The sequence below is a fragment of the Trypanosoma equiperdum genome (genome assembly GCF_001457755.1).
Source record: "Trypanosoma equiperdum strain OVI genome assembly, contig: ctg_896, whole genome shotgun sequence".
Lineage (NCBI taxonomy): Eukaryota > Euglenozoa > Kinetoplastea > Trypanosomatida > Trypanosomatidae > Trypanosoma > Trypanosoma equiperdum.
The window spans coordinates 16,696-43,534 of record NW_027124860.1 but is presented as its reverse complement, the minus strand read 5'-3'; the positions used below and the strand labels follow the sequence as shown (position 1 = coordinate 43,534).

At 50.2% G+C, this 26,839-nt stretch overlaps 15 protein-coding genes across 15 annotated transcripts; all 15 read right to left on the bottom strand.

Moving 5' to 3' along the window:
* Positions 1-649: 649 nt before the first annotated feature.
* Positions 650-4,285, bottom strand: TEOVI_000434100 (Enoyl-CoA hydratase/isomerase family, putative; the record flags this gene model as incomplete). Its single annotated transcript, XM_067227122.1, has 1 exon — positions 650-4,285. The coding sequence occupies one exon, from the start codon at positions 4,283-4,285 to the stop codon at positions 650-652; it is 3,636 nt and encodes a 1,211-aa protein (XP_067083223.1).
* An 890-nt stretch (positions 4,286-5,175) lies between these two features.
* Positions 5,176-5,985, bottom strand: TEOVI_000434000 (uncharacterized protein; the record flags this gene model as incomplete). Its single annotated transcript, XM_067227121.1, has 1 exon — positions 5,176-5,985. The coding sequence occupies one exon, from the start codon at positions 5,983-5,985 to the stop codon at positions 5,176-5,178; it is 810 nt and encodes a 269-aa protein (XP_067083222.1).
* A 228-nt stretch (positions 5,986-6,213) lies between these two features.
* TEOVI_000433900 (uncharacterized protein) lies at positions 6,214-7,188 on the bottom strand (the record flags this gene model as incomplete). The annotated part of the gene is made up of 1 exon (XM_067227120.1): positions 6,214-7,188. One exon carries the CDS (start codon positions 7,186-7,188, stop codon positions 6,214-6,216), a length of 975 nt encoding a protein of 324 aa, XP_067083221.1.
* A 687-nt stretch (positions 7,189-7,875) lies between these two features.
* Positions 7,876-10,284, bottom strand: TEOVI_000433800 (uncharacterized protein; the record flags this gene model as incomplete). The annotated part of the gene is made up of 1 exon (XM_067227119.1): positions 7,876-10,284. One exon carries the CDS (start codon positions 10,282-10,284, stop codon positions 7,876-7,878), a length of 2,409 nt encoding a protein of 802 aa, XP_067083220.1.
* A 507-nt stretch (positions 10,285-10,791) lies between these two features.
* On the bottom strand, positions 10,792-11,976 carry TEOVI_000433700 (actin-like protein, putative; the record flags this gene model as incomplete). The annotated part of the gene is made up of 1 exon (XM_067227118.1): positions 10,792-11,976. The coding sequence occupies one exon, from the start codon at positions 11,974-11,976 to the stop codon at positions 10,792-10,794; it is 1,185 nt and encodes a 394-aa protein (XP_067083219.1).
* A 661-nt stretch (positions 11,977-12,637) lies between these two features.
* Positions 12,638-13,120, bottom strand: TEOVI_000433600 (uncharacterized protein; the record flags this gene model as incomplete). Its single annotated transcript, XM_067227117.1, has 1 exon — positions 12,638-13,120. The coding sequence occupies one exon, from the start codon at positions 13,118-13,120 to the stop codon at positions 12,638-12,640; it is 483 nt and encodes a 160-aa protein (XP_067083218.1).
* A 765-nt stretch (positions 13,121-13,885) lies between these two features.
* TEOVI_000433500 (uncharacterized protein) lies at positions 13,886-15,133 on the bottom strand (the record flags this gene model as incomplete). The annotated part of the gene is made up of 1 exon (XM_067227116.1): positions 13,886-15,133. The coding sequence occupies one exon, from the start codon at positions 15,131-15,133 to the stop codon at positions 13,886-13,888; it is 1,248 nt and encodes a 415-aa protein (XP_067083217.1).
* A 565-nt stretch (positions 15,134-15,698) lies between these two features.
* On the bottom strand, positions 15,699-16,268 carry TEOVI_000433400 (uncharacterized protein; the record flags this gene model as incomplete). The annotated part of the gene is made up of 1 exon (XM_067227115.1): positions 15,699-16,268. One exon carries the CDS (start codon positions 16,266-16,268, stop codon positions 15,699-15,701), a length of 570 nt encoding a protein of 189 aa, XP_067083216.1.
* A 493-nt stretch (positions 16,269-16,761) lies between these two features.
* On the bottom strand, positions 16,762-17,001 carry TEOVI_000433300 (uncharacterized protein; the record flags this gene model as incomplete). Its single annotated transcript, XM_067227114.1, has 1 exon — positions 16,762-17,001. One exon carries the CDS (start codon positions 16,999-17,001, stop codon positions 16,762-16,764), a length of 240 nt encoding a protein of 79 aa, XP_067083215.1.
* Positions 17,002-17,756: 755 nt separating this feature from the next.
* TEOVI_000433200 (Bromodomain, putative) lies at positions 17,757-18,422 on the bottom strand (the record flags this gene model as incomplete). The annotated part of the gene is made up of 1 exon (XM_067227113.1): positions 17,757-18,422. One exon carries the CDS (start codon positions 18,420-18,422, stop codon positions 17,757-17,759), a length of 666 nt encoding a protein of 221 aa, XP_067083214.1.
* A 732-nt stretch (positions 18,423-19,154) lies between these two features.
* Positions 19,155-19,898, bottom strand: TEOVI_000433100 (Biotin--acetyl-CoA-carboxylase ligase, putative; the record flags this gene model as incomplete). Its single annotated transcript, XM_067227112.1, has 1 exon — positions 19,155-19,898. The coding sequence occupies one exon, from the start codon at positions 19,896-19,898 to the stop codon at positions 19,155-19,157; it is 744 nt and encodes a 247-aa protein (XP_067083213.1).
* A 545-nt stretch (positions 19,899-20,443) lies between these two features.
* On the bottom strand, positions 20,444-20,752 carry TEOVI_000433000 (uncharacterized protein; the record flags this gene model as incomplete). The annotated part of the gene is made up of 1 exon (XM_067227111.1): positions 20,444-20,752. One exon carries the CDS (start codon positions 20,750-20,752, stop codon positions 20,444-20,446), a length of 309 nt encoding a protein of 102 aa, XP_067083212.1.
* A 635-nt stretch (positions 20,753-21,387) lies between these two features.
* TEOVI_000432900 (uncharacterized protein) lies at positions 21,388-21,756 on the bottom strand (the record flags this gene model as incomplete). The annotated part of the gene is made up of 1 exon (XM_067227110.1): positions 21,388-21,756. The coding sequence occupies one exon, from the start codon at positions 21,754-21,756 to the stop codon at positions 21,388-21,390; it is 369 nt and encodes a 122-aa protein (XP_067083211.1).
* Positions 21,757-23,173: 1,417 nt separating this feature from the next.
* TEOVI_000432800 (short-chain dehydrogenase, putative) lies at positions 23,174-24,115 on the bottom strand (the record flags this gene model as incomplete). The annotated part of the gene is made up of 1 exon (XM_067227109.1): positions 23,174-24,115. One exon carries the CDS (start codon positions 24,113-24,115, stop codon positions 23,174-23,176), a length of 942 nt encoding a protein of 313 aa, XP_067083210.1.
* Positions 24,116-25,184: 1,069 nt separating this feature from the next.
* Positions 25,185-26,258, bottom strand: TEOVI_000432700 (vacuolar sorting-associated protein-like, putative; the record flags this gene model as incomplete). Its single annotated transcript, XM_067227108.1, has 1 exon — positions 25,185-26,258. The coding sequence occupies one exon, from the start codon at positions 26,256-26,258 to the stop codon at positions 25,185-25,187; it is 1,074 nt and encodes a 357-aa protein (XP_067083209.1).
* Between the last annotated feature and the right edge of the window lie 581 nt (positions 26,259-26,839).

Sequence of the window (26,839 nt, the reverse complement as noted above, 5' to 3'; positions counted from 1 at the left end):
CCCTTGCGGCCGTTTAGCTTCACATTATCCTGAAAGTACTGCTGGAAGTTGCTCAGAATATCATCACTGAAAATACCGTCGCTGGCGGGGATGCTGCAGTCAATCTTGAACACCTTCTTTCCCTTCGCAAGCTGCCTCTGGCGAGTGAAGCCGCGAGAGCCGACCTTTGCGCGGACAGCAACCATATTCTCTTTTCTCTCCCCTACGTCAACCCATTCAGCAAAAAGAAAAATGTGTTAAGGTTTACAAAAAAGAGGAAAAAAACATAGACAGGAACAGCAGAGACGGTGCTGGGTTACTTTAAGGGTAACACAGCCAAACCAAAATGAGACTGGACGCGAATGCAGAGAAAGGTGGACAGGGAAATGCTATTAAAGAAGAGGTTAGCGCGCACAGAGAAGGGAGGAATATCGCAGCGTGAGTAAACACACTCTTCCTCACCCTCACACATTGGTGCATGACGCGCGGCCCCCTCCGTCTCGGTGCCTATAGCAGTGATCCACAAACACAAAGCGCCTGCCTCACATCCCTCCATCCTATTCTCTTAACGACACCTTCATTCATCTTCCTACGCACCTCCACACTTTTTTTTTGCTACCGTGCGCTCATTTCGATAATTCCGCCTTCACTATCCCCCATTTTGTACTCTTCAGCTGCTATCGTCCCCATCCACCGGCACATTGGCGTCAGTCGTCACCACGTCGACATCATCACCCGCAGCATAGCTATCTTCCGCGTTTTTGGCGTCCCCGTCATACACGGGCATTCCGGAAGTCGTTGCAGCAAAGTCGTTGTTTCCATCGGCAACAACCTTGCGCCACATGCGCTCAAGTTCTTCATCGCGAGAGTGACCTTCTTCGAACTGTCCCTTCCTGCCGTTGAGGGTGAGGCCACTGGGGTTCGGGTGGCGTCCGGGTTGAATGAACCAGCGGTAATACTCATCGTCGTATATCTTCTCTTCCTGTGTCGCAATCTCAGTTTTGTATCCGAACTTTCCTGTGGTTGCATTGAGCCGAAGATTACGGGCCCATGGTTCCACGCTTGTACCTGCAGTTTCAAGTGTGTTGAAAAGGCGCTCTTGCAGTAGCTGTGCGTCATTCTCTTCCTCTTGCGCAATACCCTCAACGGCATCACGCGAAGGCCAGTAATTCCGCACGCCTCGACCCTCTTCATCGTAAACAGCTCGCTCTGCAGAACGGTATTGGGACTCAAAATACTCAAGTGATCCCTCAGTGAAGCCGTCACGACGCCACGACGACGCCCTGTCTTCCCATGGGTGCCGCGCCATCTCATAAAAGCTAACATTTGTCGGCACAGATGCATTGCTCTGCAGCGGCGGTACTTTAGGTTCCCCCTTGTCGTCTACCTCGCCAAGACCATCCAAAACTTGGACGCCTCCTGCGTCTTGCAGCATTCCAGCGAGTCGGGAGGCTTTACCGCAGTGAGTGGGAACGTGGAGAGCGGCCGTGGAATCCATATCGTACGTTAGTGGTGCCCGCAACCGCAAGATGTCGGAGTCGTCCACATCCTGTAGCGTACGAGGGTTCCAGCGCGGCCGCAGTACAAACCGATGCCCATCAATTTCAACATCACGTTCGAAAACCTCCTCGAAGTCAGGAAGCGGACGCGTTGGTCTGTGAGTGTGGTGGATATTATGCCGCCGCTCCTCCTTGATTTCTTCCCATTTCTCCACAGATTTGTCCGTATGAACTCCTACACGGTAAAAGTCGGGTCGACGCATGAGCCGCGTAAAATACTTGAACTCCGTTCCTAGCGTTTCTGCGAGCGGCATAACATTCTCTGCCGCGCCATCCCCGCGCACTTCCTGCAGCAACCCAAACGCCGCCCGGAGCGCAAAAGGAGACTGCAGCAACAACTGGTGTTTCACAGCATAGGCCCACTCAGAGAAGTACAGGGTACAGCGCTTCACAATAAAATAGATGGGTGGGTACCTCAGTTTTTCTTTCGGATCCTCGATGCCCGGATCCGTATGCAGGACTTGCATCAACTCCTCGTCGCTATGAATAGGGCATGTGTCCAATGTCGGAAGGTACCAACCCAAATCGATGTTCCGATCCCGGGGCATACCAAGCGCATCCAATATCCGACTCTTCAGTCGGCTAATTGTGGTAGCTTGGAGGACTTCGTCAGTACCTTGTGGCCCACTCCTTCTACAACTTATCTCGAAAACAAACTCAAACGATACGATCTTCCCCTCACACCCTTCAAGACGCGCATACACATGCCGCGGATGCGGCGCCTCCTTCAGACTGCAGTAAGCATCATACTCCCTTTGCCTCTGCTGACTCCAAGCAGCAGCCCTCTCCGCATCACGGTGAGTTACGACATCCGTCGCCCCGCGTCGCTCCAACACGTACGCCCTGAACATCTCCGACGTGTGCTTCAACACCACACTATCTTCTGGAGGCGTAATGTCCCACGGGGAAAGTGTGTACCGCAGGCGATGTTCGCCCAATCGCTGCACACCAGCTGCTACGCTCCCTAGTGTGTAGGGTGTGATATGAGACTCGTCACTTGTGTTGTGGGTCGACTGAAATGGCAGTTGTTCAATTTCTGTTAGGGTCCTCATGATGTCATTGACTGATGGTTGATCAGCAAAGGCATCCTCTACCCAACGCGCCCTTGTAGGGGTTATTGCCGCGCGCTCCATTGCGGAAGAATGTGATTCTTTCATCTTGAAGCACGTCTCCAACAAGTGCCCAAGCTGCCACGCAACGGCATCGTTGTGCATATGCTCGGTTGTGTCGAACCATTCTTTGATGTGGTAAGTCATATCAGGAATAGTTGTGAAGAGGTCAGTCCACCCCAGCCTCAGTGCGTCACCAGCGAAAAGAGAAGCGCCGGTCAAAACAACAAACTCCGCCAACCCCGGATACTTGAGAGACGTTTCGGGTCGCGCGAGCAGGCGCGTCATACCGCCGTACGGTGTAATGCCCACGTTAGGGCCATCAAATATAAACTCTGAAGAATCCTTAAGGGCGCAATACTTCGCGAAGAGAGATAGACCACACCCAGTGCCGCGGCACTTGCCGTTAGTCAACGTCATAAGGGGGCGGGGCGCAGTGTATACACGCCATATGAGTGACGCGTGCTGGCGGAGGGCATCATCTACACGATCCTCGTACCTTGAGGCGTCCCGCAGCAACTTGTTTACTTCACGTTCGTCCGCTTTCTCCAAAAGCATAGCACATCTTCTGGTTGTCGAAGACGATGACAGCGTTGCCGATGAAGCGCTCGGCAGTCCTCCAGCACCACTTCTCTCAAGAATGGCTGCTGCGCGCTCACGCAACATCGCCGCCATGTGCAGCTCAAACCCAACAATCTCAAAGTTGAGACCCCCACAGAAGTAATCAGTAAGACCTGACTGAGCAGCTTCAAGAACACTAAGCTTCGAGTACACAGCATTCGTTGCCTTGTCAATCTCCTTGCTCAACTCACTAGCCGTCTTAGCACTCAACGCTTGATTACATTGGGGTTCGTTTATCATAATGGTCTTTGAGAAACGCCCATCGTTGCCAGTGATAGTGCGGTTTGCGTTGAGTGGACGTGACATGGCTTGCATCATCTTCTGATCAAATTCACCAAAAAATGGAGCGTTAACACCCGGTACTCTCCCGTTACTGTGTCCCCGGTTGTCTACCTTAAAGTATGGAATTCCTTTAGTATCAGAATGTGCCATTAGCGGCCCCAATAAACTGCGTGACGGAAGCACACTGAGATCAATATCACCTTCACCTGGCCGTCGCTTCGTGAACATTTTGTTCCAATGCTCTGGGTGCGAGAAAACCCGATAGTTAGGGTCAAATGATGAACTCAAGTCGGGGTGGTGTCCAAACGTTGGGTCCTGTGAAGCAAACCATGCGTATGAGCCGTCTTCCCCATCCTCGGGATAGCAGTGGTTGGCATTACCACCATCCTCTGGAGTCCCAATGCGCGTCGGGTGCAACTGGTCGTTAAAGTCGAATGCTACACGCTGGTGACGATGTGGAAGTCTAGCTTGCCCCTGCTCTTTTCCCCAGTGCATGTAGTCAATGTAGTCTTTGTTAACACGAAACCTCTGATGGGTATTGTAGTGGGTGAGAAATTGTATGCCAGACTGCCGATTCGGATGATTTGCGTACCGTTGGTAAAATCGGAACTCTATCGGCATCGCAAGCGGCCGATACTCGCGAACATCAAGCGTCTTCAAACCACGCCGCGCACTACCGTATAGGACTGGCGGAGTAAACCACCGACCATCGTGCAACAACCTCCTTCGCTCCATACCTACCCGCGTTCTATGACCCACACTACTAGTAGATGATGTCCCCTTCTGACTAAAACCTTAACTTTGCTCCCAGTGGCTAATAGAAGCTTCACCAGATTAGTGTATGCCTATATACACCACGGATAAGCACACACGCACAAGAGTGTGGATTTGTCACGTGCCTCCAGTCCGCTATCACAGTACTGGATGGAACCGTGTGAAGACAAGAGTGGTGATATCGTGATAAAACTCCCCCTCTGTGTCTAAGAGCGCACTGCAACTCTCTCTGGTCAACACCCAAGGGACCAGACTAAACAAGACAGCAGTGGCTACCGCAACAAAGTGCAAGAAGTGTGTATGAGAAAGTGAAGGAATGCCTTTAATAAACGCACCAAAAAAAGATAATAATTACACACGCATACCTTTGTTGCACTGAAGAAGACACACAACCAACTTGTAATAGCTCCGGGTCAACGTCAACCCATACAAGGAACAAAGAAAGGCAAGTAACTATACCGCACCCTCCGTTTGGCTGCCCCGCAGAGCTAACAGTGAACAAACATATATATATATATACACACAAATGTGCGCAACAAACACACCACTTCGTTGGTTTTAAAAAAAAAAACAGTTAAACAGCACTCGTTAAGAACAAATATAAACTAACACCACCACAAAAAAAATAATAATAACGGTAATAGACTAACAACGTGTGAGAGAAAGTTAAAAACTACAGCTAGAGTAATGTTGTAAATGATAGTACTAACGTCCTGCAAAGTCCGCATACACCGCTTTGCTAATAAACCCAACATATGGTTTCCCCTCTCACAAACTGACCATCAGCAGAAACGCAGCACCCGCCCAACACAGGCAGCGACGTCTAGACAGTCTAACCTATTGGGCCTGCCCTACAATTTGGAGGGCTGCGTGCAGTTCTTGAAGACATTCTGGTACATATCCCACTCTCTGTTCATAAACACGCACAACTCAACCTGCTTGTCGCGGCGCAACAGATATTCACGATCAAACGTATGTAACTGCTCAAAGGCCATAGCTACCGCAGACTGTGTTATGATGGGAAGCTGGTTGTAAAGTGAGCCAGAAAGCACACCACTCGATAGCGGCGGCACACGCAACACATCTCCATCACCTCTTACGAACTCGTGAAACACATTTCGGTATGCACGTGAAAGCTCAACTGCTGCCTCGCGCTCTGACCAGGCACCCTCACGGAAATCGGGGTCAACCACGTGAATGACGTTAGCCCTCTCGCCGTATTTGTAAAATTTGGTGTCACACACACGGGAAATGGCCTGCACCACCTCATCGGGAAACGGACCACGAAGACCTAACATGTTGTAGATCGCCCCAGAGGCGCCGGTTGCGCCCACCGCCGTCGTGAAGATGTGGCGCAAGTTGGCCGGGTCCACAATAAACGTGCTTTCGTCCGGCTCACTGCCAGCCCGTACAAGGCCACCTTGTAGAGTCATCTGCATACCAAGAACGCCGTATGGCACGACAACAACCTTGCGCAGGAACTGATCACGGGGTGATACTTGATACCTTGCATTGTACTCCCGTCGGGTAAGGAAGGCCACTGCGCCAAGGCCCAGCACGACACGCACCCACGGAAATGGCTTCACAATGTTAACGCCAAAAAGTGGTCGCGGAGCGCGTTTGCGGCCATCCTTTGTCAATGCAGAGGCGTACGACACCATCTCTAGGTCTAGAAGAATCGATGATGTTGAAGAAATGAGGGGAAACGTAGTGGAGAGGTGTACAACAACCAACAGTGAGGAGGTGAAAACGGATCAGTCTATCCCACACATTCAGCGAAGCAAAGAATGGAGCACACAGAAAAGGAATGAAATCATGTGGTGGTTTGCTAGGCCCAGACACCTAAGCCAATAAAAACAACACTGAAGGAAAACTACTCACCAGGACCGTCAACGGTAAAAATGTCCGCCAAAACCGTTCATTCGTCCGGGTCCAAAACTGGAACTAAAAGCCGGGCCACCTGGGGGCAAAAAGTTGTCAGGATCGGGTTCCCCAGGAAACGTTGAACCGTACCGACCAGGAGGCCGCACCCTAGGCGGGACATCGCCCGGAAACATTGGATTGTAGCGAGCAGGGACTATATGCGAGCCTTGGAAGGCTTCACGGCCGAGCATCATGCCGCCACCCATACCAAAACCTCCACCACCGGGGATGAGATCCGCTTCGCCGTAACGGGCGCCGGGAGGACGCGGGACCACTCCCGCAAATAGCAAACTGCCTTGGGAAGGCACGGGAGGGGAAGGAGGAGGGGCGGGTCCACCGCAGTGGAATTCAAGAGGACGAGGTTGCGTCTCCCGCGGGCTCGGCAATTCCCGTCCACAGTCACTGTCTTGCGCTGCAGAAAACTTCTCATTCTGCTCGGAACCACGACCGGTATTGCCGATTGCAGACTGAAGCAAACAACGCAGTCGGTGAAGAGCTGACCCGAGACTCTCAGCAGTCCACATTGCTGCCGCTGAAGCCCCCGATCCCGTTTGCTGCCCTAAAACAAGTGAGGCAAGGGGTTCATCTTCAATGCAAAATGACGTGTTTAGGGGTTGGTGTGACCGTTCCCTATCACTCCGCTGGGTAATCATCACCAAATGAGTTTTGTCCATAGGAACCCATTTAACTGTCAAAAAACTGTCAGCGCCATCATTGTAACACACCTCAATAACTGCAGGTCCCGATGGACTTTCACGAAGCGACCTCCATCCGGTCGTTGAGCCCGGCGACGCAGCTGGACTCCGGTCGGGATGACAACACGACCAAGTTTTGTTGTCACCGGCGTCTGCGTCTTGAACTGCAGAAATCATAAGAAAAACTGCCCGTGCAATAGGCACCTCCGTTGCATTTAAAGCTTCCACAAGTTCCATGTCTGTCATTGTAGTACTGTGAAACTATGCTCTCCACCTGTGAGAGATTGCTTGTAACCTCAATCTAAGAAAATAAATAATACACAAGGATAAAAACACCGCGATGTACATCGTTTACCTTCACGACTCCTACGCACAATATTCCACAGCAACGGTTTACCCGCGGCGGATTCAAGGCCTCCGCAGCACGTCCTTCAAAAGGTAATCAAGTCCAGTCCTGCAAACAGCAAAGACTGCGGAGAGAGGAGAACAGCATCAAATAGCCCTCTAAGCGTTACTCGTAGCCGACATCGACCAATGGAGAACTTGAAACGCTGGGTACGACGGAGTTTTTAAATAAATAAGCACGAAATAAGAAAAATGTACAAAATAAGTAAAAGCGAATGGACGAACAGATATACATATCCTTCACAAACATTTCTCTGGTATGTGCTCAAAACACTCTTCTCGGTGCGGACCAAGTGGAAAATACACCTGCCCTAACACACAAAAAAAAACTTTTAATATATGTCTTCTCCCTTCATCCTTCCTTGCTTTCTAATTACATAACAAATACTACACCATTCATCGTGATCGACAAGCATCAGAGTTTGGAGACCCTTCCGCTCCAGAACAGGGATTGGTACCACAGCCACACCTTCCTATCCGCTAGCCGGCGTATTACCACTTTTTGTTGCTGTTGCTGACTGGCCCGGTTTATCCCTGTAGTGACTTTTTTCTAGCAATATCCTCCTTCAACGATTTCCTGTGTTGTGTCAAGGTTGCATGATTCTTAAAGTTCTCGCGGAGGAGCATCTCACGCTGAGTTTCGAGAGCTTCGGTTGCCTCACGCTTAGCAATTAGTTGCAATACCACCTCTACTTTGTTAAATTCAGCGACACGTTTCTTTTGAAGCACGGCAAAGGCTTTTGCCTCCATGAGATCTCGCTCACGCTCGCGTTTAAGCATGATTTCTTCCGCCTGGTGGCGCTGAATCTCATCATGGCGTTCCTTGAATTTTTCCTGCTTCTTCAAAGATACCTCCTTTAGACTGATTTGCTTCTCTGCGGTCAACGTAAGCACGCCCTTCAAACGCTCTCGCTTCTCGGCCTCTTTCTTCGCACGCTCCGCAACCTCCTCCTCCCGTTGCTTAGTGAGCTGCCGCAGACGGTTCTCCACCTCTTGTTGCTGTCCAAGCGCGGCCTGGCGCACCTCTTCTTCGCGCAGCAGGGCTCGCTGACGCGCCTGCTCCCTCAACTCTTGCGATTTGGCGGCCCTCGCGGCAAGTAATTCTTGTGCCTCCCGTTGTTTGCGTTCTCGTTCCTCTTGCACAAGCTGTACTTTTGCATCCCTCTCCTCATACTTCCGCCTGAGTATTTCACTTTGCTGCTCCTGCATCTCTGCCATACGTTCTATTCGTGCCTGCCGCTCCTCAGCATTTTTCTTCCGCCGAATACGACGCTGTTCCAACAGGTGGTCCCGCGCAGCCTGCTGCCTGGCGGTCCGTTCCTCGGCGCGTTCAAGCCGTTCCTGCAACTCCCGCTGATATTCCTTCTCCCGTTCGGCATTACGTTCTTGCTGAAGCTTGATTCGAGCAGCAGCGTTTTGCTGCGCGATGAGATCCTCTTCCCTCTTGCGTCGTACCTTCTCCATCATCATTTCCTGTAGTCGTTCGTTCCGGAGTTCTATCAATCGCTCCCGCTCTTGTAAGTTCTTTGCACGGTTAGCCTCAACCTCTAACTTCCTCTCGGCACACTCAAACAAGCGCTTCTGCTTCTCTAGAGCATCCCGTATCATTGCAGACTTAGCCACCTCAATATTGACCTGCCGCTTCCTACGAAACGCCTCAACTAGATCCGGGAGGCTTACTGCGCAACATAACGAGCAGTACTCATTTCGCACCTGCTCCAAGATTGATATAACTGATGCTTTATGTTGCTTCATACGAATACTCTTCACCATTGTACGGTCCTCAGGGTCCGTTGGAAGAAGTGGAGCGTCATCCCCTATCTCGTGAACTAACAAGTCTGGAACTGTGATACCACAGCGCAGCATTACAAGAGCGGAGCGCGGTGAATTGACAACAGGAACAACTCTGCCCTTCACTTCTTCTACTCGCCATGACTGCAATGATGTGAAGTTCTTGGGCATACGTCCGTTCCACATCCAGCGAAGGTCTGTGTGGCTCATGTCTACTTTGAAGGATTCACCATACTCCGGTGGGGGTTTCAGGAGGACACGTAAAACCTCCGCGCAATGCTCAGCGTTCCACGAAGAGTAGTCCTGTCCCGTACACACAGTCCAATTACAACCTCCAGGAGCCAAAAACTCTGTATCAAACAAAGGAGACTGCACACGAAGCGGTGCCCGTCTCGGCAAACTACGAAACCGCCGGCCCCCTTTGGACTTCCCCTCTTGCGTACGGCCTAAAGGCTCCTTCCCCTCCGCTTCCTCGATTTTCACCGTAGGATCAGCACCTTGTGGTGGTCGCCGCGGTACCTGAAGCGAAACCCTTTGTCCTTTTGTTCCCCTCCTTCTCGCTGATGAAGAAAGCACATCCTCAGGGTCCTCTTCAGGCGCGCGTATTGACAATGGTGAGTACGTTGACGTATTATCTCGGTTATTACCAGCAGTGCCCTGCTGATTGGGAGGATTATTAGTAGAAACATCTAGGGGTGTCACCGATGGTACCGCGGGTAGTGCCCCCCTACTATTTCCTCCATCCGCTGCAGAGTATGGCACACTCCCATGCCTACCAGCAGCTTGTTGCTTTGTGCTAGTGTTTCCCCCAGTGCCACCTGCTGCGAAAACGGGTGCTCCAAATCTTTTCTCCAATCCCCACCTGGCCCCACCTCGAGTCTTGCGTCTTTCGTGGAGGAGATCGGCTGCTGTTGGCTCATCCATCCCCGGGACGCGTCTATCGAAATCCGTAGGAGCCTGCTTGACGCTCATTGTGCACGTCGTGTCCGGCGGGCCAAGGTGGTGCTTGAATAACTCCGCTTCATATTTCTCATACTCACACATAAGCTTCCCACGAGACCGTATGTCAGTAATTTTTGGTATGTTAGGGATAACAATAGTGGGCCCACGGTCCTTCGCACTGCTATACTTGCGGTTGAGGGACATTTCCACAGCCACAGCCTCAGTCAAAGCAATTCTCTCGTCACACGCACAAATGCACGATGTGGTCAGGCGCTTGGAGCGTCTTAACGAAAAAAGGGCACACTCTGGATTCCCACGCGCACACAAACACCGGCCCTCTAACAACTTCCCTTTGAGGCACAAAAAATTATTGAGATGACGGCTCTGGGACATGGGAAAGACAAACAGAGCAAGTGCTCAAGCACAGGAACGACAGCAGTCGTTAGGAATAGTCAGGGTAAAAGTATGGAAAAAAAATAGTAGGTTAGAATGCTTAAGAAGTGAATGTAGAGGGCATTCAGGTTACTTTTGCCAGCAACATATTCCATGTCGTCATTAGTTGCACTCCCTCCACATGTTGGAGAATGTGTGGACCCAAGCTCAACCTCCAGGGTAGTTCCCTTTTTTTGATTCCTAAACCCGTCATACTCACATCTCCCTACACATCTTTCCATTGATGTACATGACCCTGTTGTCCAACCCGACACGGTTCTAAATCCTCTCGTGAACGACGGTAGCACCTTTTTCTAAGTAGTCCTTGCGTGACAGGCACATATGTGGAAATGTTGGCATTGATGCAACAACAGACCCGCCGATCCACGCGGCCAAGTCACGGTCCCGGAAAGCCACACAATTCGCCTCACACTCCGCGCTTGCAGGTAGCGCTGACACTTCACGGCGTAGCCTTTGCTCAATTCCGGGGAACATGGTGTTGCCACCACCCAACACAATGCTCTTCAGAAGGTGAGGTCGAGTGAAGTGTGGGGCGGACTCCACAACTTTTGCTATCGCATCTGTCCAACCTCCAGCACCAACCCCGCTAGCATCTACATTCACTTCTGCATTATTCCTACCACAACACCCAATGTCACCCTCTGCTGATGGATTGAAGAGGAGCTCGGGCACCATAAACTGACTCTCCTCAACATAAATCCGTTGCTCGTCTGGTAGGCCATAATACTCTTTCTGTAACTTTTTGTGCATCTTCTTCACCTCCTCCTGTACATCGGCTGCAACGTAACAAAGGGTGTGCTTGACGTCCTCCACAATTCGGCGGTCATTCGGAGTGGAGAGCGGGTATCCCTTCGCGCGCAGGAACGCCAGAAGTCTATCAGTTAGCACGCGGCCGGCTACGTCAGATGTGTGCGTGGCGTACTGCAAGTTGTAACCCTCCCATACGGCATTGAAGTTCGTGCATCCCTCGCCACTATCAACCACAAGACCTGTCGTTCTTCCCGTGGAGAAGACTGTCGTCGCGGAGGCGGCAACGAGGCCCAACTGAGGAAGACCAAAGCTCTCAAACATCATTTCACAGAGCCTCTCTCGGTCTTCACGTGAAGTGCGCACAGATTCCACCCACAACATCATCGTGTTACTCGGTACAAGTGGAAGCCGACTATAGAAAACATCTTGCAAAAAGTGTTCCACCTCGGGCATGCTTGTGATGCGGCGGTTCCGTACGGGGTAGCTAAGGGTGAGCATACCCTCCTGCGCGCATGCGGCATCTCCTGCGTAGTCGTCACTGTAATGTTGCATAAGGGACCCAACAAGACCGCGTTGTCGCGGCACGCCCACGACTGTGCTCGAGATGACACGCGGGGCCTCCTCACCCGCGAAGCCAACGCGCGTCTTGTTAGATCCCATATCAAATACAACAACGGGCTGTTGTTGTACCATCTTTCTCTAATATGTATCAATGAATGAGACTGGGGATAAGCTGCCGCCACGTCCCCAAAGACTGAAGCAAACAGGGCGGGAAACAGGATAACAACGAAAAGAGAGACAGGAAAGGGATAAAGAAGACAGGAAAAACAGCTACCGGCAAATGACGTGATGGCACCAGCACAAGAAGGATATGTTTCCTCTCGTTCAAGCAAACGAACGGCTTCCATTGACGATTCTGAAACTACGACTCTGATGAGGAGTGTCGTGCACAATTTGAGCTCAACCATTAATACACGAATGCACCCTTGTGCGAACCTCAGGTTAAATGGCGGATCTTCTCACTACGCAGCAAACATACGGATGCGATTTTGGACTTCTTCCACGCTTTTCCCCCCCCCCTCTGCTATCCCCTCTCTTCATCCTCTTCGAAGTATGGAGCAAATCGCCAAATGTGTGGGAGTCGTGACGATTCTAAACAATGACAATACACAAACGCAGAAACTTCAGCTACCACTACCTCTACTTACACAAGCAACAGAACACCATACGTACGGTTCAGATCATGGGATCAGCAGTGGAAGGGTCACAGCTATGAGTTAGAGGAATAAAACAACACTGGCGAAAAGGTGGAACCTACGGTAACTGAACCCCGGGACCGTACTTCCAACGGCCTTTAATCACTCCGCGGTGCAAAGTCACCGGAACGACTAATGTAATGCGACCCCACTGGCGGTTCGAATACTTTGGGACAATCGCCAATGACGTCCCTGGTCCCCTCAATTGCCTCCCTGTGAGCCGCCAAAACGTTGCTCATCTCCCGATTGCGCTGATAAAACTCGTGCTCATTTATGGCACCTAAGATCCACCGCTGTTTGTGGGTGTTGAAGCTGAATGGCTGCTGACGAAAGTAAAGGAGGACAGCAACAAGGGAAACGCCAACAAGCACTACCGATAGAAAAACTTGATCTGGAACTAACAACATAAGGAAAATTTTACCTTCGCGATGCGTCCGCTGCGCTTGTTGAATGGAAGCGACGCGCGCGTGGGCATTCATGTTACTGTTGCGGTACAACATCCCCTTCTCGGAGGCACGGGCCCCGGGGGAAAAGGCGTGTAAATACGGCTTTATCGCCCTCAGTGAAGTGCGTCGAAGCATGACGATCCTCTTTTAATAACCTTTTTACCCTTACTGCTTCGTTCGCTTTAACGTTCGCTTACTGGCGTTGTTGTCGCTGCTTTCTTCACGCGGACCCCTACACTTGTAAACAAATCAATTTGCTTCCTACAGAAGGTAAAAAAGTGTGCTACTATTCGCGAGTACGATATTGCTTTATCAAGTTTACAAGAGTGTGGTGAAGAGGTGCGGCAGTAGGAAACAAACAACAAGGAGAAAGGAGGATGCAAAAGCTCAAGTACCATACACCAACCGTCGAATGAACCTGAAGAAAACGAGGAAAATTACAGGCGACGTAAATGATTCAGAAGTGAGATAAGAAAAAAAAAGGATCCACACTTGTACACACAGAAAAGGGGAAATGTGAGTTTAAAAATTTAGCATTTTTGATGATATAAACGTGGGGCCTCATAGACTTTGCGCCGCACCCCTGAACTTCGTTATAAACGAGGGCGTGTACCCACACCCACTCCCGTCTCATCCACCTTGCTTTCCTCCCCATAAATGGTTGAAGCGGGTGAAGCCAATGTCAGCAAGCCACTCTGCCGGTCTAACTTTCTTTTAAAATCTTACATCCTCCATCCCCTCCGCCGCAGCACACAGACACCGACGCTTTCTGAAAGGGGGAAAAGAAAGTGCATATATACATTCATCCATCGCTCACACATCACCCCTTCCTGTAGATCGGGTTTTCTAAATGGTCACCCATCCAACGCGATGGAGTCCAAACGCCTCCGTTGTGTGCAACTAAGATAGGTACCCCATTTCTACGGCTTTGTTCTTGAATTGCTCAATACCGCAAACACCGTCGACGGCAACATGGTTGAACACTTCCTGCATCTGATTCTCGGCGAGATCCATACCAACACTTTTACATAGATCCCGTACATTTTCCAGTGTGCAGCCACCGGCAAAGCGAGAAGAGTTCACACCCATCTGGACGTAATGGCAGGGATACAAAACATGAGGTGCGCGTACATCATCGTCGAGCCTTGTGTGGTCTGCCGAGTTGTAGCGGCCCCCTCTCCTGTATGTGCACAGGAACCGCGAGCGCAAGGCATCCTTTTCTAGACCCTCCTTTCTGCTGCCCTCCAGCGATCCAGTCCCCTTAAGCGATGCATCCTCTTCCTCCGCCACCAATTGCCGTTTCGGTGGGAAGGGATGGTGCATCCAGGAGCTAAGCAACTGGCGCACCGCATCACCCTCACCCCTGCCATTACGACGTATCGTGCGACTCTCAAGTGTGTCATCAAAGTACTTGGTGTCCCACGGAGGCGGCAGCCCCTTCCCCACCTCTTGCTTTGTCAATTTCCGCACATCCGTCACCACCTTCGGCAGCAACCTAGTCACCAGCTTCGTCTCGCACATCACTTCCCCAGCTGTCGCCTCGCCGCGCTGTTCACACCAGCCAAAACGGTGATGCATGGGGTTAATGCCCGCACGTTCCCAATCGTAACCTCGATTTTTGCACTCCCCCACCGGGTGGACAGTGCCGGAATCCCTCCCCGCGTACAACAGCGTCTTGACACTCTCAGATTTCTCCGATGGAATACCAAACCCGCTGTGAGGCACTTGGACATCATACATTGCAGCAGGGACCTTGCCGAGTGGTCGGCGAACGTTTGACAAATACGCACGTTCCAACTGTTGCTCCATCAACGCCATCATTCGACCACCCGTCTCGGGTTGCAGGCATCCCCGCGCCCCTTCACCGGCCTCCGTTCTTATACCGTGGCGAAACGTTTCGTCGATAGGTGGGTCCCGGGCTCGGCCGTAGTGACGGCGTGTGCACCCGACCTCCCCGAAGCGATGGTAAGTGCGCTGCAACTCTGGCGTTACGCGTCCCGAAGAGTAATGATTGGAAGTGAGTTCCCTCACCGTGGTACCATCTCTACTGCCCTGTCTTCCTGCTGGTATGATCTGCGGCGCAATGTGGAGGCGTGAGCGGGATCCTCCAAGAGGGTTAGAATGGACTGAACACATGGGTGATGACATGATATTTAAATTTCTACAACCGAAATTTTCGGTTTTCCCACACGTGTCGTATCGTATCTTCCCTCTCTTTCCCTTTGATATATTGTATTTAAATTCCTTCCCTCCGTGGCGTAATTCCAGCCGTTTTTTCTAGATAATTAACCTCTTATCTAATGTGATGTCGTTCCCTAAAGAAATGTATACGAGAGAAACACCTCTTCGCACCTTCGCGAACCGCAAAATAGACGAGATAAGGACAAAAGAAAGGAAAAAGAGTCCGTTTCTGTGGTACAAAAAAAAAGTGAAGGGGGTACCGGGAGTTGAGTGTCGATGCGGGAAAATTTTAAGAAAAAAGAGCACGTAAAAAGCATTGCCGTCTGAGTCAACGTCTTTTCCTTCCGTCAATTCAACCAGGGAATTAAACATCAACCCCATCCATAAACGCATCTCTCGTTAAAAACAACGTACGAACGCGTGTAAGTGTACTAGCAGACGCCACGGAAAACATATACCTAAACATACAAGCGCACAGTTGTCTCGACGATAAGAAAGCACAGAAACACATAACACAAACCCACGGAGCCTTCTATGAGGGCCTTCCGTATATATTCGACCGCGCCCCTTTAGTCGCATCCGACACACCCCAGTGCCGCTGTAACTTGCCGTGCGTCCTTACTAGATTCCACATGTGCCGCCTCCGCCAGTGACTCAGAGCAACATTCTCGACAGTGTTTTCCGCTATGATGGATTGAATACGTGAGTTTACGTAAGTGTCCATGGACGTCATACCGGTGGCCTTCGTCTCTTCCGCCAGTATGTTTTGCCCCACGCGCATCACTTGCTCATGTGACGGGTGGGTAAAGAAAACCCCGCCATCCTGCAATGCAAAGGCACGGAAGTTTGGAGACAACGTTCGCGTCGTTGTCACTAGAGGAGTATCATCAGCCAATGAATTTGCATGTAAAGAAGGAAGTGGCTGAACGCGAAATCGGCGGTCCTTTTTGGGCGTGTAGACGCTCATGCCGAAACCACCGAAGCCGTACCGAATGAAACCGCGATTGTACACACGTCCAAACCGTGTGCCGGCGTTGGGGTGCTGTGCGCGCTTCTTCTGGTGTGACTGGACACGCAGTGACACACGGCAGAGACGCAACATTACAGGTAATAGTTACACAAATTATTAACCCCTTCCTCTTCGGTCTCCTTCGCCCCCTTTGCTAGTGGCACTGTTGCAATAATTGGGCGTTAATCATTTAAAAAAAAAAAGTAATGAGAAACGGTAAAAAAGAAATAGTGAGTGAGTGCTTCCAGTAAGTAAATCGAAGTGGAGACAAGCCCCCCTCGGTAATCACCGTTGACTTCAAGAATAGCAACGTGGAAGGATAAATGAAGAGCTTCGTTCCCCAAATGTGGTACTAAAAATGCCTCTGACCAGCGGGTTTGGCTGCGGTTGTACAAATTCCACATCACAAGGGCGGTAAGTGGTCCCTCTTTCACACACCCTGCACAAAAGAAGAAAATAACTGGGTGAACCAACAATAACAGTAGGACTGAAGGGGAAAAAAAACTTCACCATGCCGTGTTTTTCATACAAAGTTCAGCAGCGACGACAGCTTACTCAACACCCTCTGCGTCTGCAAAAGCCGACTTTACTGAAAGGGCAAACCACACGACAGCCGCCCTTGACTCCTGCGAAGCTCCGCTACGCGCGGCGGCAGCGGCACTTCCTCTCCAACGCGCATGAAGGCCTCAGGAGAAGTATTTCGCCCAACAGCAAATGCCGCAGCAGCCTGCTGCTTGTCCGCGTCGAGATCACGAGCCATGGCGGACGCGAGCCGGTTCAGAGCCGTCGCAACATCACTTTGAAGATATCTGTTAACGTCAGTCATGATGCAATCTCTAATAAAGTTTTGGCAGGGGCCTAACTCTGCCCCACACCTTGGCAACTCTTGCTACTCCAAGCGAACCGTGACAGCCTATTGTGAACCTACGATCAATAGATCTTACGATAGGCTATGTGAGAACTGGAAGGAGGGAAATGCAGATAAGTCAGAAAGGGGGGGTTACAAAAAAAAAAAAACAATGAAATAGCGGCAAATACAAACCGCAAAGTGATGAATGGAGGGGAGCAAGGAATGTGACTTTATACAAGTGGTTGGTTAGTAGTAAAAATAGCACACTTCCATCCATTCTCTCGTTTTAGCCTCCGCATAACACAAATATTCACACTTCTACAATCATTTGTCACCACCTTTGAGGCTCCATTACCCAACAGAAGGATCCTACAAAACACCCGACAGCGCACCGCACGCATAAGGCACCACTGCAGCTAACCCGTTCCCTCTTCTCTCATCGTAGAGACGCCGGGGACACCGCGAAATTGGGAGGCGCCGACAAGGGCAGCGCAACGGCTGCCAAAAATGTCCTCCTGTGCCGCTCATTGTCTCCTTTCCTCACATTCCACGGCTCGAGTAAGCAGCTGCAACATTCCATTGAAACCCAGGGGAAAACAACGACGGCAACCTGGTGGGCTCAACGCCACAAATGGAAAGGAGGCGGAGAGAGCGAGTGAAATGCAACACAAAAGGGGGGAAAGAAAACAAAAAAATATGACCGTGCCACCAACCATGCCGCTGTCCACAAGTCACTCCAACTGCCCGTTTGCCGCCCGCTGAACAATCTCCTTCATTGCTCTCAGGTGCTTCACTCGCAGTGATGGAATATCCACATCTCCGCTGCTAAGGATGAGTGTTGGGTCTTCGCGGAGGAAGTACGCCTCCACTGCCTTAAGGACAGAGTCATCCATCGATTCCAACGCTTCAATCAGCTCATCCACCTCTGCAGCGGGTGCAGTTTGCTCGTCAGCAAGCCGTTCCCGGTGCTTCTCAAGTATCGCCCTACACCTGCGTGCGTCGGCGGCAAGATGCGATTCGGCCCCGTTATACCTCTCACAGTTTTTCCAAATCAGTTCGACGTCATTCATTATTTGTTCGACTTGAGAGTAGCGCCCGCCCTGGACAATGTAGTCAAGCACCGTGCGCAGCGACATTGGTTCCGTGATGACACTGTAATAGTTCCACGCCCCCACCCTCAGTGCATCGACAGGTTCCCTGAAATATTCCGAGGCGCTCTCCTCTGCATAAAGTTTGTATAAGCAGTCGTACAAGTCGCGAATCTCTGGTGCCAGCCTCTGGTCACTATGGAATACGTGCTTGTTCTTTGGAAGCGGTAGTGGATGGCTGAGTGCGCAGTCGATGTACCTGATCCAATAGTTTATATCTTCAGCAAGTTTGACCCCTGTGAGGACCATCGATGCGCGCAATACTTACTGGTTGCCACTAGGTTCTCTCAATGTGTGACTTCGGTAACACAATTTCTTTTTTTGCTCTCACTTCGTCCCCCCCCCCCCAAGGCAACGGTATGAAAAAAGTTGATTTTATTGTTGGAGCGCAAAAACAGCGTACGCAAATACAAATTTAAACAGCCAGCTACTTACGATGTAAGATTTAACTCTTGAATACACGGCTCCTGCAGAAGTGACAACATTCACCAAGATGTTGAGTGGTACATACCGTGTCACATACCGAAGGTGTTTATTTACGCACAAGCTAAGAAAAAATGCGGCTTATTTGATACCACCAATATGAAGCGTTTGCACACAAGCAGACAAGCACACATCAATGGTACGTATTGGCTGCTGTCGGCATCGCTGTCTACCCCTTAAGAGATGCATTTTAGAAGAAAACAAGTGCGTAGCCAATAACAGCAAGATGGATTGCTGAAGTACAATTTGAAGTATAAAAAATGATAATAACGATAACGATAGCTGCACATGACAGAACGAAGTGAAAACGTGCCCCCCCTTCACGTCAGTGTCCCTTCACCGCAAATACACGCGGACTTTTCACTCATAATATCCTGCAACATATATATATATATATATATGTAACTGATACCTCATTTAAACCCTTACGCACCGATGGACATCGGCACACACTCGATAGCACCGCATTTGAAGCTTTGAAATATCTCCTGTGATGGTTTAAAAAAGGTACTCCGCCACAAGCACCTCTTCGGAGCCGTCCGGTCGCCCCACGACGAGGTGGCCCCACTCATTCAACTTCAAGGCGTGCAAAGGCATGGGGTCACGTCCCGTGGGTGTTCGCTTGTGAAGCACGAGGCTCTTGTCCATTGCCGCCTCAAATTGCTTAATTAGTTCAGGCCGTTTGAATCCCTGATCTGCAACAGCAGAGAAAAAGTTACGCCATACGGCTTCCGCCAACAACTGCGGTGTCACAGCCCCCTTTCCGAGTACCGAGGCAATCGAATTAACAGCATATGACGGCCGGCCTCCATCAGGTACAGGCGGAGCCACTTCGATGTTTATCCCAATCCCAACAATTAAGTGTTCTCCCTCGCACTCCGCAATGCTCCCACCGATTTTCTTTCCATCGTAAATGATGTCATTTGGCCATTTTACGTGTACAACAGCGCCTTCGACCAACTCCATAATAGCAGCGCGGCAAGCAAGGCCCGTGGCAAGCGGCAAAACAGGGAGGAATTCTGCTGCAACCAATGTAGTGGGAAGACACAACGAAAAATACATGTTTCCCCGTGGCGACGACCATTGCCTGCCTGTAGTGCCACGGCCTGAGGATTGGGACTCAGCTAACACTGCAAAAGGTTCGGTGTCCGATGGAGAGGCAGCCAGCATCTCTCGCACAACATCCATCGTCGACGAAACATCACCAACAAGATGAATCTTGGGTGTTAAAAAGGCTGACATGTTTCCGCCAAAACGCTTAATCTTGAATTCTTCTTGCTTTGTTTAGATTACTCCCACCACTCCTCCACGTTTGTTGATACACGGTGTCGGTAAGAAGTGGTAGCGGTAAAACATTTAAACGATTCTTTGATGCCACGAATAAATAGTAAAAAAAAAAGTGAACGCTAATGCTGTATGATACGCGAGAATACAAGTCCAGAGTCTCCTTCTACCTTTCTTCGCCTGCTCAAATATGCCCTTACGATAACCAACGAAAAGTCCCTCGTATGGACTAAACCGTTGCCACATTTGTGTAGGGAAAAAGCAGGCCAACAGACACCGCCTTGCAACGACAACCCTATCATCACTGACTCCACCACGGTGCAGAAGAACCCGTAACGGAATAAGTTTACTGCGACCAACAATACACACGAAACATACCCCCCTCCCTTCATTACCGGATACTTGCCAAATAATGAGCTACAAAAACAAAATGGCGTAAGCGAATGCAACGACGCGCCAGTCCCGAGTAGAGATAAATGTTAGGGAGGGGACGAGAAGTCCTGCTAACGAAATGGTGTAGGGAATCCCGGCTCATCCTGCCCATCAGCCACGCGGACGCGGAAACCTCTGAAGTTAATGCGAGAGCCGAGAGCCTTCGCGTTATGCGCGAGTGACTTCTGCCACGGTGGCAGGGCCTTTTCGGGGACGAACATCAGTCCGTCCGCGTTCTTACGCTCAAACTCCTCCAACTTCGCGCGGTCAGCAATTTGTTGACGGTCCTTCATGGTTGGTTTATACGGCTCACGGCGACGCATTAAAAGCATTTGGTTGTTTGTGATCTTGTGCCGTTTCACCAAGCGGCGAAATGCCATCGCTTCCAATCTGCACCGAAGGCTCCCTCCCCTTCTCTTCTACACCTCCTGTAAGACCTTCAAAGGAAGTAAAACACCTCGCCCACAGTTGGAAATATTATGAGGCACAAGAAGAAACAGAAAGGGGGAAAAGCGAAAGGAAGAGAAAATCGAACTTAAAAAAAGTGAACGGAGGCATGCGACGTCCCAACGAGGAAAAGGGGGGACAGAGAATCAACGGGAATAATATAGTAACAATAGCACTACTCGCAGAGAACAATTCGGTGCTTGCAGTGTCCACTTACACCATTTAAACTCTTCAAATTCTGTTAATGGAGAAACTTGCTTCGTGCATGAGACGCACAACAACACTACAACTACCCCTCCGTGGGGGTCAAAGCATTCAAACGCCACTAAACACAATCAATAACCAACAAGTGAACATCAACCCGAATGAACCAGTATTTAACAAAGAGTCAGAAAGGTCAATACCAATAATATATGTATTATTATAATGATAATAATAATAGTAGTAATGATAAAAGGGGAATCTCACCAGTGTCTGCTACCTCCAAAACAACCAAAGCACAGTACGACTCAACGGCACGTTCACTTGGCAACGCCCGCCCGCTCCCAAGTCAAGTGCGTAGGTGTTGTTAACTATCTCCTTCGCCAGGGAGTGCCACCGGTGGCTTCACCAATGCCGTGGAGGAAAACCGACCCAAGTTACGAAACAGGAAGAAAACAGTTGTGAGTAAAATGATGTGTACTACAAGTGCCGGGAGTGACGGCAAACTGCCCAGCGGGTGTCGACACACGTACTGCAGCTCGTCACCTAGGCGAACAACACGATATTTGAATAGTTTTGATTGCAAAAGCGCAAAGTCAGAGGTTAAGCTACTCGCCATGTCGATACCATTGGCGTCGCACTCCGCCAATGTCTCCTTAAATGACTTCCGCTCTGATGGCTCACGAAGGAAAGAACTCACGACCACACGCGCGACCAGCGGCGTTCGGCGCATCATCTTCCAAAGAAAGGAAGGTTGGGCCAATGAATTAAGTGAAATATATATATATATATATATTCGTCTACACGTGCGCCTAAGAAATCCTAGTGGGAACTTCAGCTGCAGTGACAAGGGGGAGACCACGGAGGGATTTGTAGAGGATATCAAAAAAACATGAGGGGAGAAAATAGAGGAGAAAAGTGTTATAGACTCCCATCCCTCGTTACTGGAAGAAAAGCACCCATAACATGAACGAGATCATGTAACAGGGAAATAGAAGAAAAGAAAATGTCAAAAGGAAGTGAAAAATAAAAGCGGAAAGTATCGACACTGCTTTTCCCCAATCACCATGCAGCGATAAGACAGACTCCTTATTTCTGTGCAGCCTGATGGGCGGCGAGTCGCTCACGGCGCGCCTTCAGCGCAGCCTTCTGATTGTTCTTCCTCACACGTCGGGTGTTAACGAGGGCCGGCAGCCACCCACCGCGCTTCGAGTTGTACATGTACAACGGCAGCGGGGGTTTAATCCCATTGCGGTGGTTCTTCCGCGACTGGTTGTGATTGGTGTGGTTCTTCGACTTCGCCATGTTCGAGTATCAAATAACCTTCCTAAAGAAGCGGCGCAGTTAAACAAAAGGAGGCAGGTGCCGACGTTTTGTTTGGTGGCGCACACGTGATAAATGCCAGATTGTGACAAACAGCGTGCGAGCAAAAAAAGAAAAACAAGTGAGAAAGGAGAGGAAGTTGGGAGGAATAACAACAACAGGTACACTAGCAACAAGATGAGGCACGAATGCATGTTTACAACTAAATGTAGCTAATGCAGCCCGGCCACAGAAATACGACTGTGACGGCACGCAAAAACAACCCAAGAGAACTGAAAGGGGCGTATGAAAGAGAAAATCACAGCAATACAGCAGCAAAATAGACAATGGGGCCATCAAGAACGTCACAACGCGCTTAACCATGCAGCGATAAGACAGACTCCTTATTTCTGTGCAGCCTGATGGGCGGCGAGTCGCTCACGGCGCGCCTTCAGCGCAGCCTTCTGATTGTTCTTCCTCACACGTCGGGTGTTAACGAGGGCCGGCAGCCACCCACCGCGCTTCGAGTTGTACATGTACAACGGCAGCGGGGGTTTAATCCCATTGCGGTGGTTCTTCCGCGACTGGTTGTGATTGGTGTGGTTCTTCGACTTCGCCATGGTTTGGCCCCTTCGTAGAAGGAAAAAAAGAAAAAGAGAAGAGAGAATAGGTGACTAAGTAAACTGGAGACAGAAAAATGGTAGTTATAAGAAGGGGTTGCGCAGGAGTGTTGACTGATGCGCACCACACGCATCAAATCCCCACCGCAAGGCAAAAGTTATAAGATAAAGTAAACCGAAAAAAGTGAAAACCCCCTACTTAACCCCCCTCTGTCGTGGTACCGGGTACTTTCATTTCTGGAGAGAGCGATGACTCATCTTTTTTGCCCTAGAATCTACCAAACGGGTAAATAAGGGACGCAGGATGTAGCCCAACTTGCCTACGAAGGGAGTTAGCACCTCTGATCGACCGCTCAACACGCCTTCCATACACTTCCCAACAGCTACATCCGGAGCCATGCCACGACGATGAGATGTCACGGGTGCACCATCGCCTTTGATGAGTGTTGCCTTGCTGTGGAAATCGGTGTCGACGTACCCGGGACAAAAGAGAGTTATTGCCACTTCCGTCTCCCCACGCAACGCGTTTGCAAAGCCTTGTATGGCGTGTTTGGAAGCAGTGTAAGCACTACGCAGGACCGAGGGTAAAACGCCTGCCAGTGATGACACAACAATAACACGCGAGGGGTTGGCCGCCGAATGCGTTTCCTCCAACAATGAGAGAAGTCCCTGCAGTAGCCGCACGTTAGCAAAGTAATTAATCTGCATTACAGACTCGCACGTCTCGTAGAAGTGTACGCCGCTGGAAAAGGGAAGAATCGCACCGAGTCCAGCGTTGAGCACAAGATACCTAAACTGTCCATGGAGCCTTTTCTGCTCTATAATATCTCTCAGCCCAAAGCAAACTAAATTTGTTCCCTCTATCGTGTTCAAGTCAGCAACTACCATTTCTGCGCTTGGCGAACCCAATTCCACGCATGACGCTAACGCCGATCGAAGTGCATCGGCATCTCGCCCCACCAGTACGACGTGGCATCTAGCACGGGCGAAGTACCGAGCAAATTCCAACCCCATTCCAGACCCTCCACCAGTAATCAGTGCCACACTGCCAGGGACGAGTGGGTGGTAGTATAAGTGGCGGTAAAGCCGCCGATACAGGAAGGCAAGCAGCAATCTGGCAACCGTTAAACCAAAAAGTGCTTTGGCAGCGCTAGACCACGATAAGAGTTGCATGTTTATTCCTTTGTTCTTTTATTATTATTTTAACAAATTAGAGTCGTTTAACTTGGCAATCGGTAGTTACTCGTCACCTGAATTACCACAAACAAAGTTTTAGGGGCTGTGTAATCTTCAATATTTTGTCGCTGCACTTATGTGAAGCTCTGCAGCGGCCTCCCCCCCCCCCTCTATCTCTGTGTCACTAACGGCACCCCGGATCCCACACGACGCGATAAAACAAATAACAATGACAACACACATTGGCGTATGCATGTGAGGAGTGAAAGCACGAAGGGGTAAATGCACTCATGGGCGTCAGGGCACCGCGTGGACATAGAGCCAGAAGAAACCCCAGACGGACACACGCAAAAGGGGGAAATAATCACTTGAGATCACCTTTCTCATGAATACACAAAGACACACGCATAAGCGGGCTGCTAAACGATCACCAACCACACACCACCGTTGTTGGCCTCCTTCACCCCAGCCCAACCGCCAGCTCCATGATGAAGGGACATGAAGGCTGCGGCAAAAAAAAAAAGAAAGCATACCAATAGCAAAGATAAAAAAGTGTCGGTCTCTTCACTGAAGAAGCACTGTCTCTTTCAAAAGAACGAGCGTACGTCAAACAAGCAATAAATGACAATTAAGCTGCAGGTAAGGAAAAGGTTTAGAAAAGGTAAAGGTAAAGGAACCGAACAAAAAAGGAGGAAAGGTACGAGCGGAATGCTTCAAAGTTCGATACACCTCTGGAACGGTAGCGACTTCACACAAACCGGCCCGAAGCCCTCCGGATACTGTTCATGGTCCACACAAAAAGCAACTGTTTGCGATTTTGGCTCAACTCACCCCACTTCCCTCAGTTCCCCTGCTTTCCTTCACAACTGGCCCTTCCTCTGCGTGTCGGCACCACTTGCAAGGAACAGACACCCATTCATGCGCCACCACAAAAGAAAAAAAAGTGAGCACAGGAGCCTCACACGGTGGCGTATCTCTCACACTCTTCCACTTTGGTTCTATGCACTCACAATTCACCACACTTGTCTTATGTTCTTCGTTACACACCGACGCCCCTCCAACCTATTTAATGAGATGTTTCACCCGCCTCTCCGTCCCCTTTACCCGGATCATCTTGCCTCCACGCCGTCCATGTCAATGCCTCCTGACCACGTCTACGGTACAATTCAATTTCCTGTTGCTTGAAGAACCGTTTGCCGTCAGCAGTTATCAGCACAAGATTTAGGAAGTACTGTACATTAACGCAATCTTGCACATTTTTGTAAGTTGGCGTAAGGTTGGGAATGCAATTCAGATACAACCGTATGGGAACTACCTCGCCCACAATAGGCGTGCCATCCATTATCTCAAACTTTTGCAATGTCTCCATGTTCACCGCCTCCGATTCACTGAGTGGGGGAACGACAGTTTCCTTCCTTACCACACCCACTTCGCCGTAGCGAATATCCATGTGGGTCACTTTAAAGGTCACCTTCCCCAAAACTCGTTCCTGGAGATGAAAGAACCTTTTATCGTACATAAACTCAATGTGTAGCATGTTAGTGACACCCACGTCCATGGTAGTGGAATTCGGACCAAAAACGGTCTCACGGAAGTAGCTCCTATGCCGTAGAGCGTCCGGCTGAGTATCGCTCAATACGGTGTCCACGCGAGTCACCCAAAACTCCATTTGTTCCGTGACATTCTTCAGCGGGCGATGGACGACCACACGGAGAACGTACATCACCCGTGCATTTATACCCCGGTAAGACTCGTGTTCCTTGAGCACAGTGAATGAGAACTCCAAAGGAGTGGCACCCTGCAGTGTGTCGGGTTCAAACCGCTTCACTTGTGTGATAAATTCAACTTTGTGGTCGCTTGCTTGAGGGAGCACGGCGTAGGCCAAAAGCATCACATCGACACCGTTGTGGCGGTAGGAGCCCTTGGGATTCAACATTACGCGGCCGTTAACTGGCTCTTCGCAAGAATAGCGGTAGAGCCGCTCACTTGTGTTGTCGCGAGGGTCGTGAACCCGCACCACATCAGATTCGCTTTTGCCATCCAGAATTATCTTCACATCACAGCCATCCATCTTGCGGAAGAAGCGGCTGAAAAGCCCAGCGCCCCGCTCCTTTTCTTGGGGCCGCTCCCGCTCCAACATAACTAGTGGTTAAAATAAAACTTCGTCCACGATGCGGAGGTGGCGGTGGGGAACTGGAGTGTAAACCAGTCCACGAGGTAAAGGAACTGATAATAGGAATGGAGCGTAAGGCAGCAACTAGTACTCCGCTTTTCAGTCGTTGAGGCGAACCGCACACAAAATTGAGGGGGGAAAGAAAAGAAACGTCCAAAACGTAGCGAAAAAAAGAGAGAAACTAGAAAACTCGCAAAACGTTCACAAACAGATGCATACATGCGCCGACACACATACATATGCATGTACCGCTGAGCGAACCGTCACCTCCACCAGTGGTGGGGAAGTGGAAAGAGAGAAAAGAGGGAGGAAAAGGAAAAAGAGACGAATTTTGTAGTAGTTGCCGCGGCCCTTATTGCACCCTGCCGCTCAGCTCTGTTCCCAGCGGCAGCCAGAACACACGGCATCATGAGCCAACAGAGGTTGTTCCCACACATACCCGTGTGGAAAGCAACTCCACACAACACCGTAAGAAATGCCTAAGAGCAACGGCCCCCATCAGACTGGCCCTGAACTGACCACTTCGTGTGTTGGGTTGGCGATGCAGG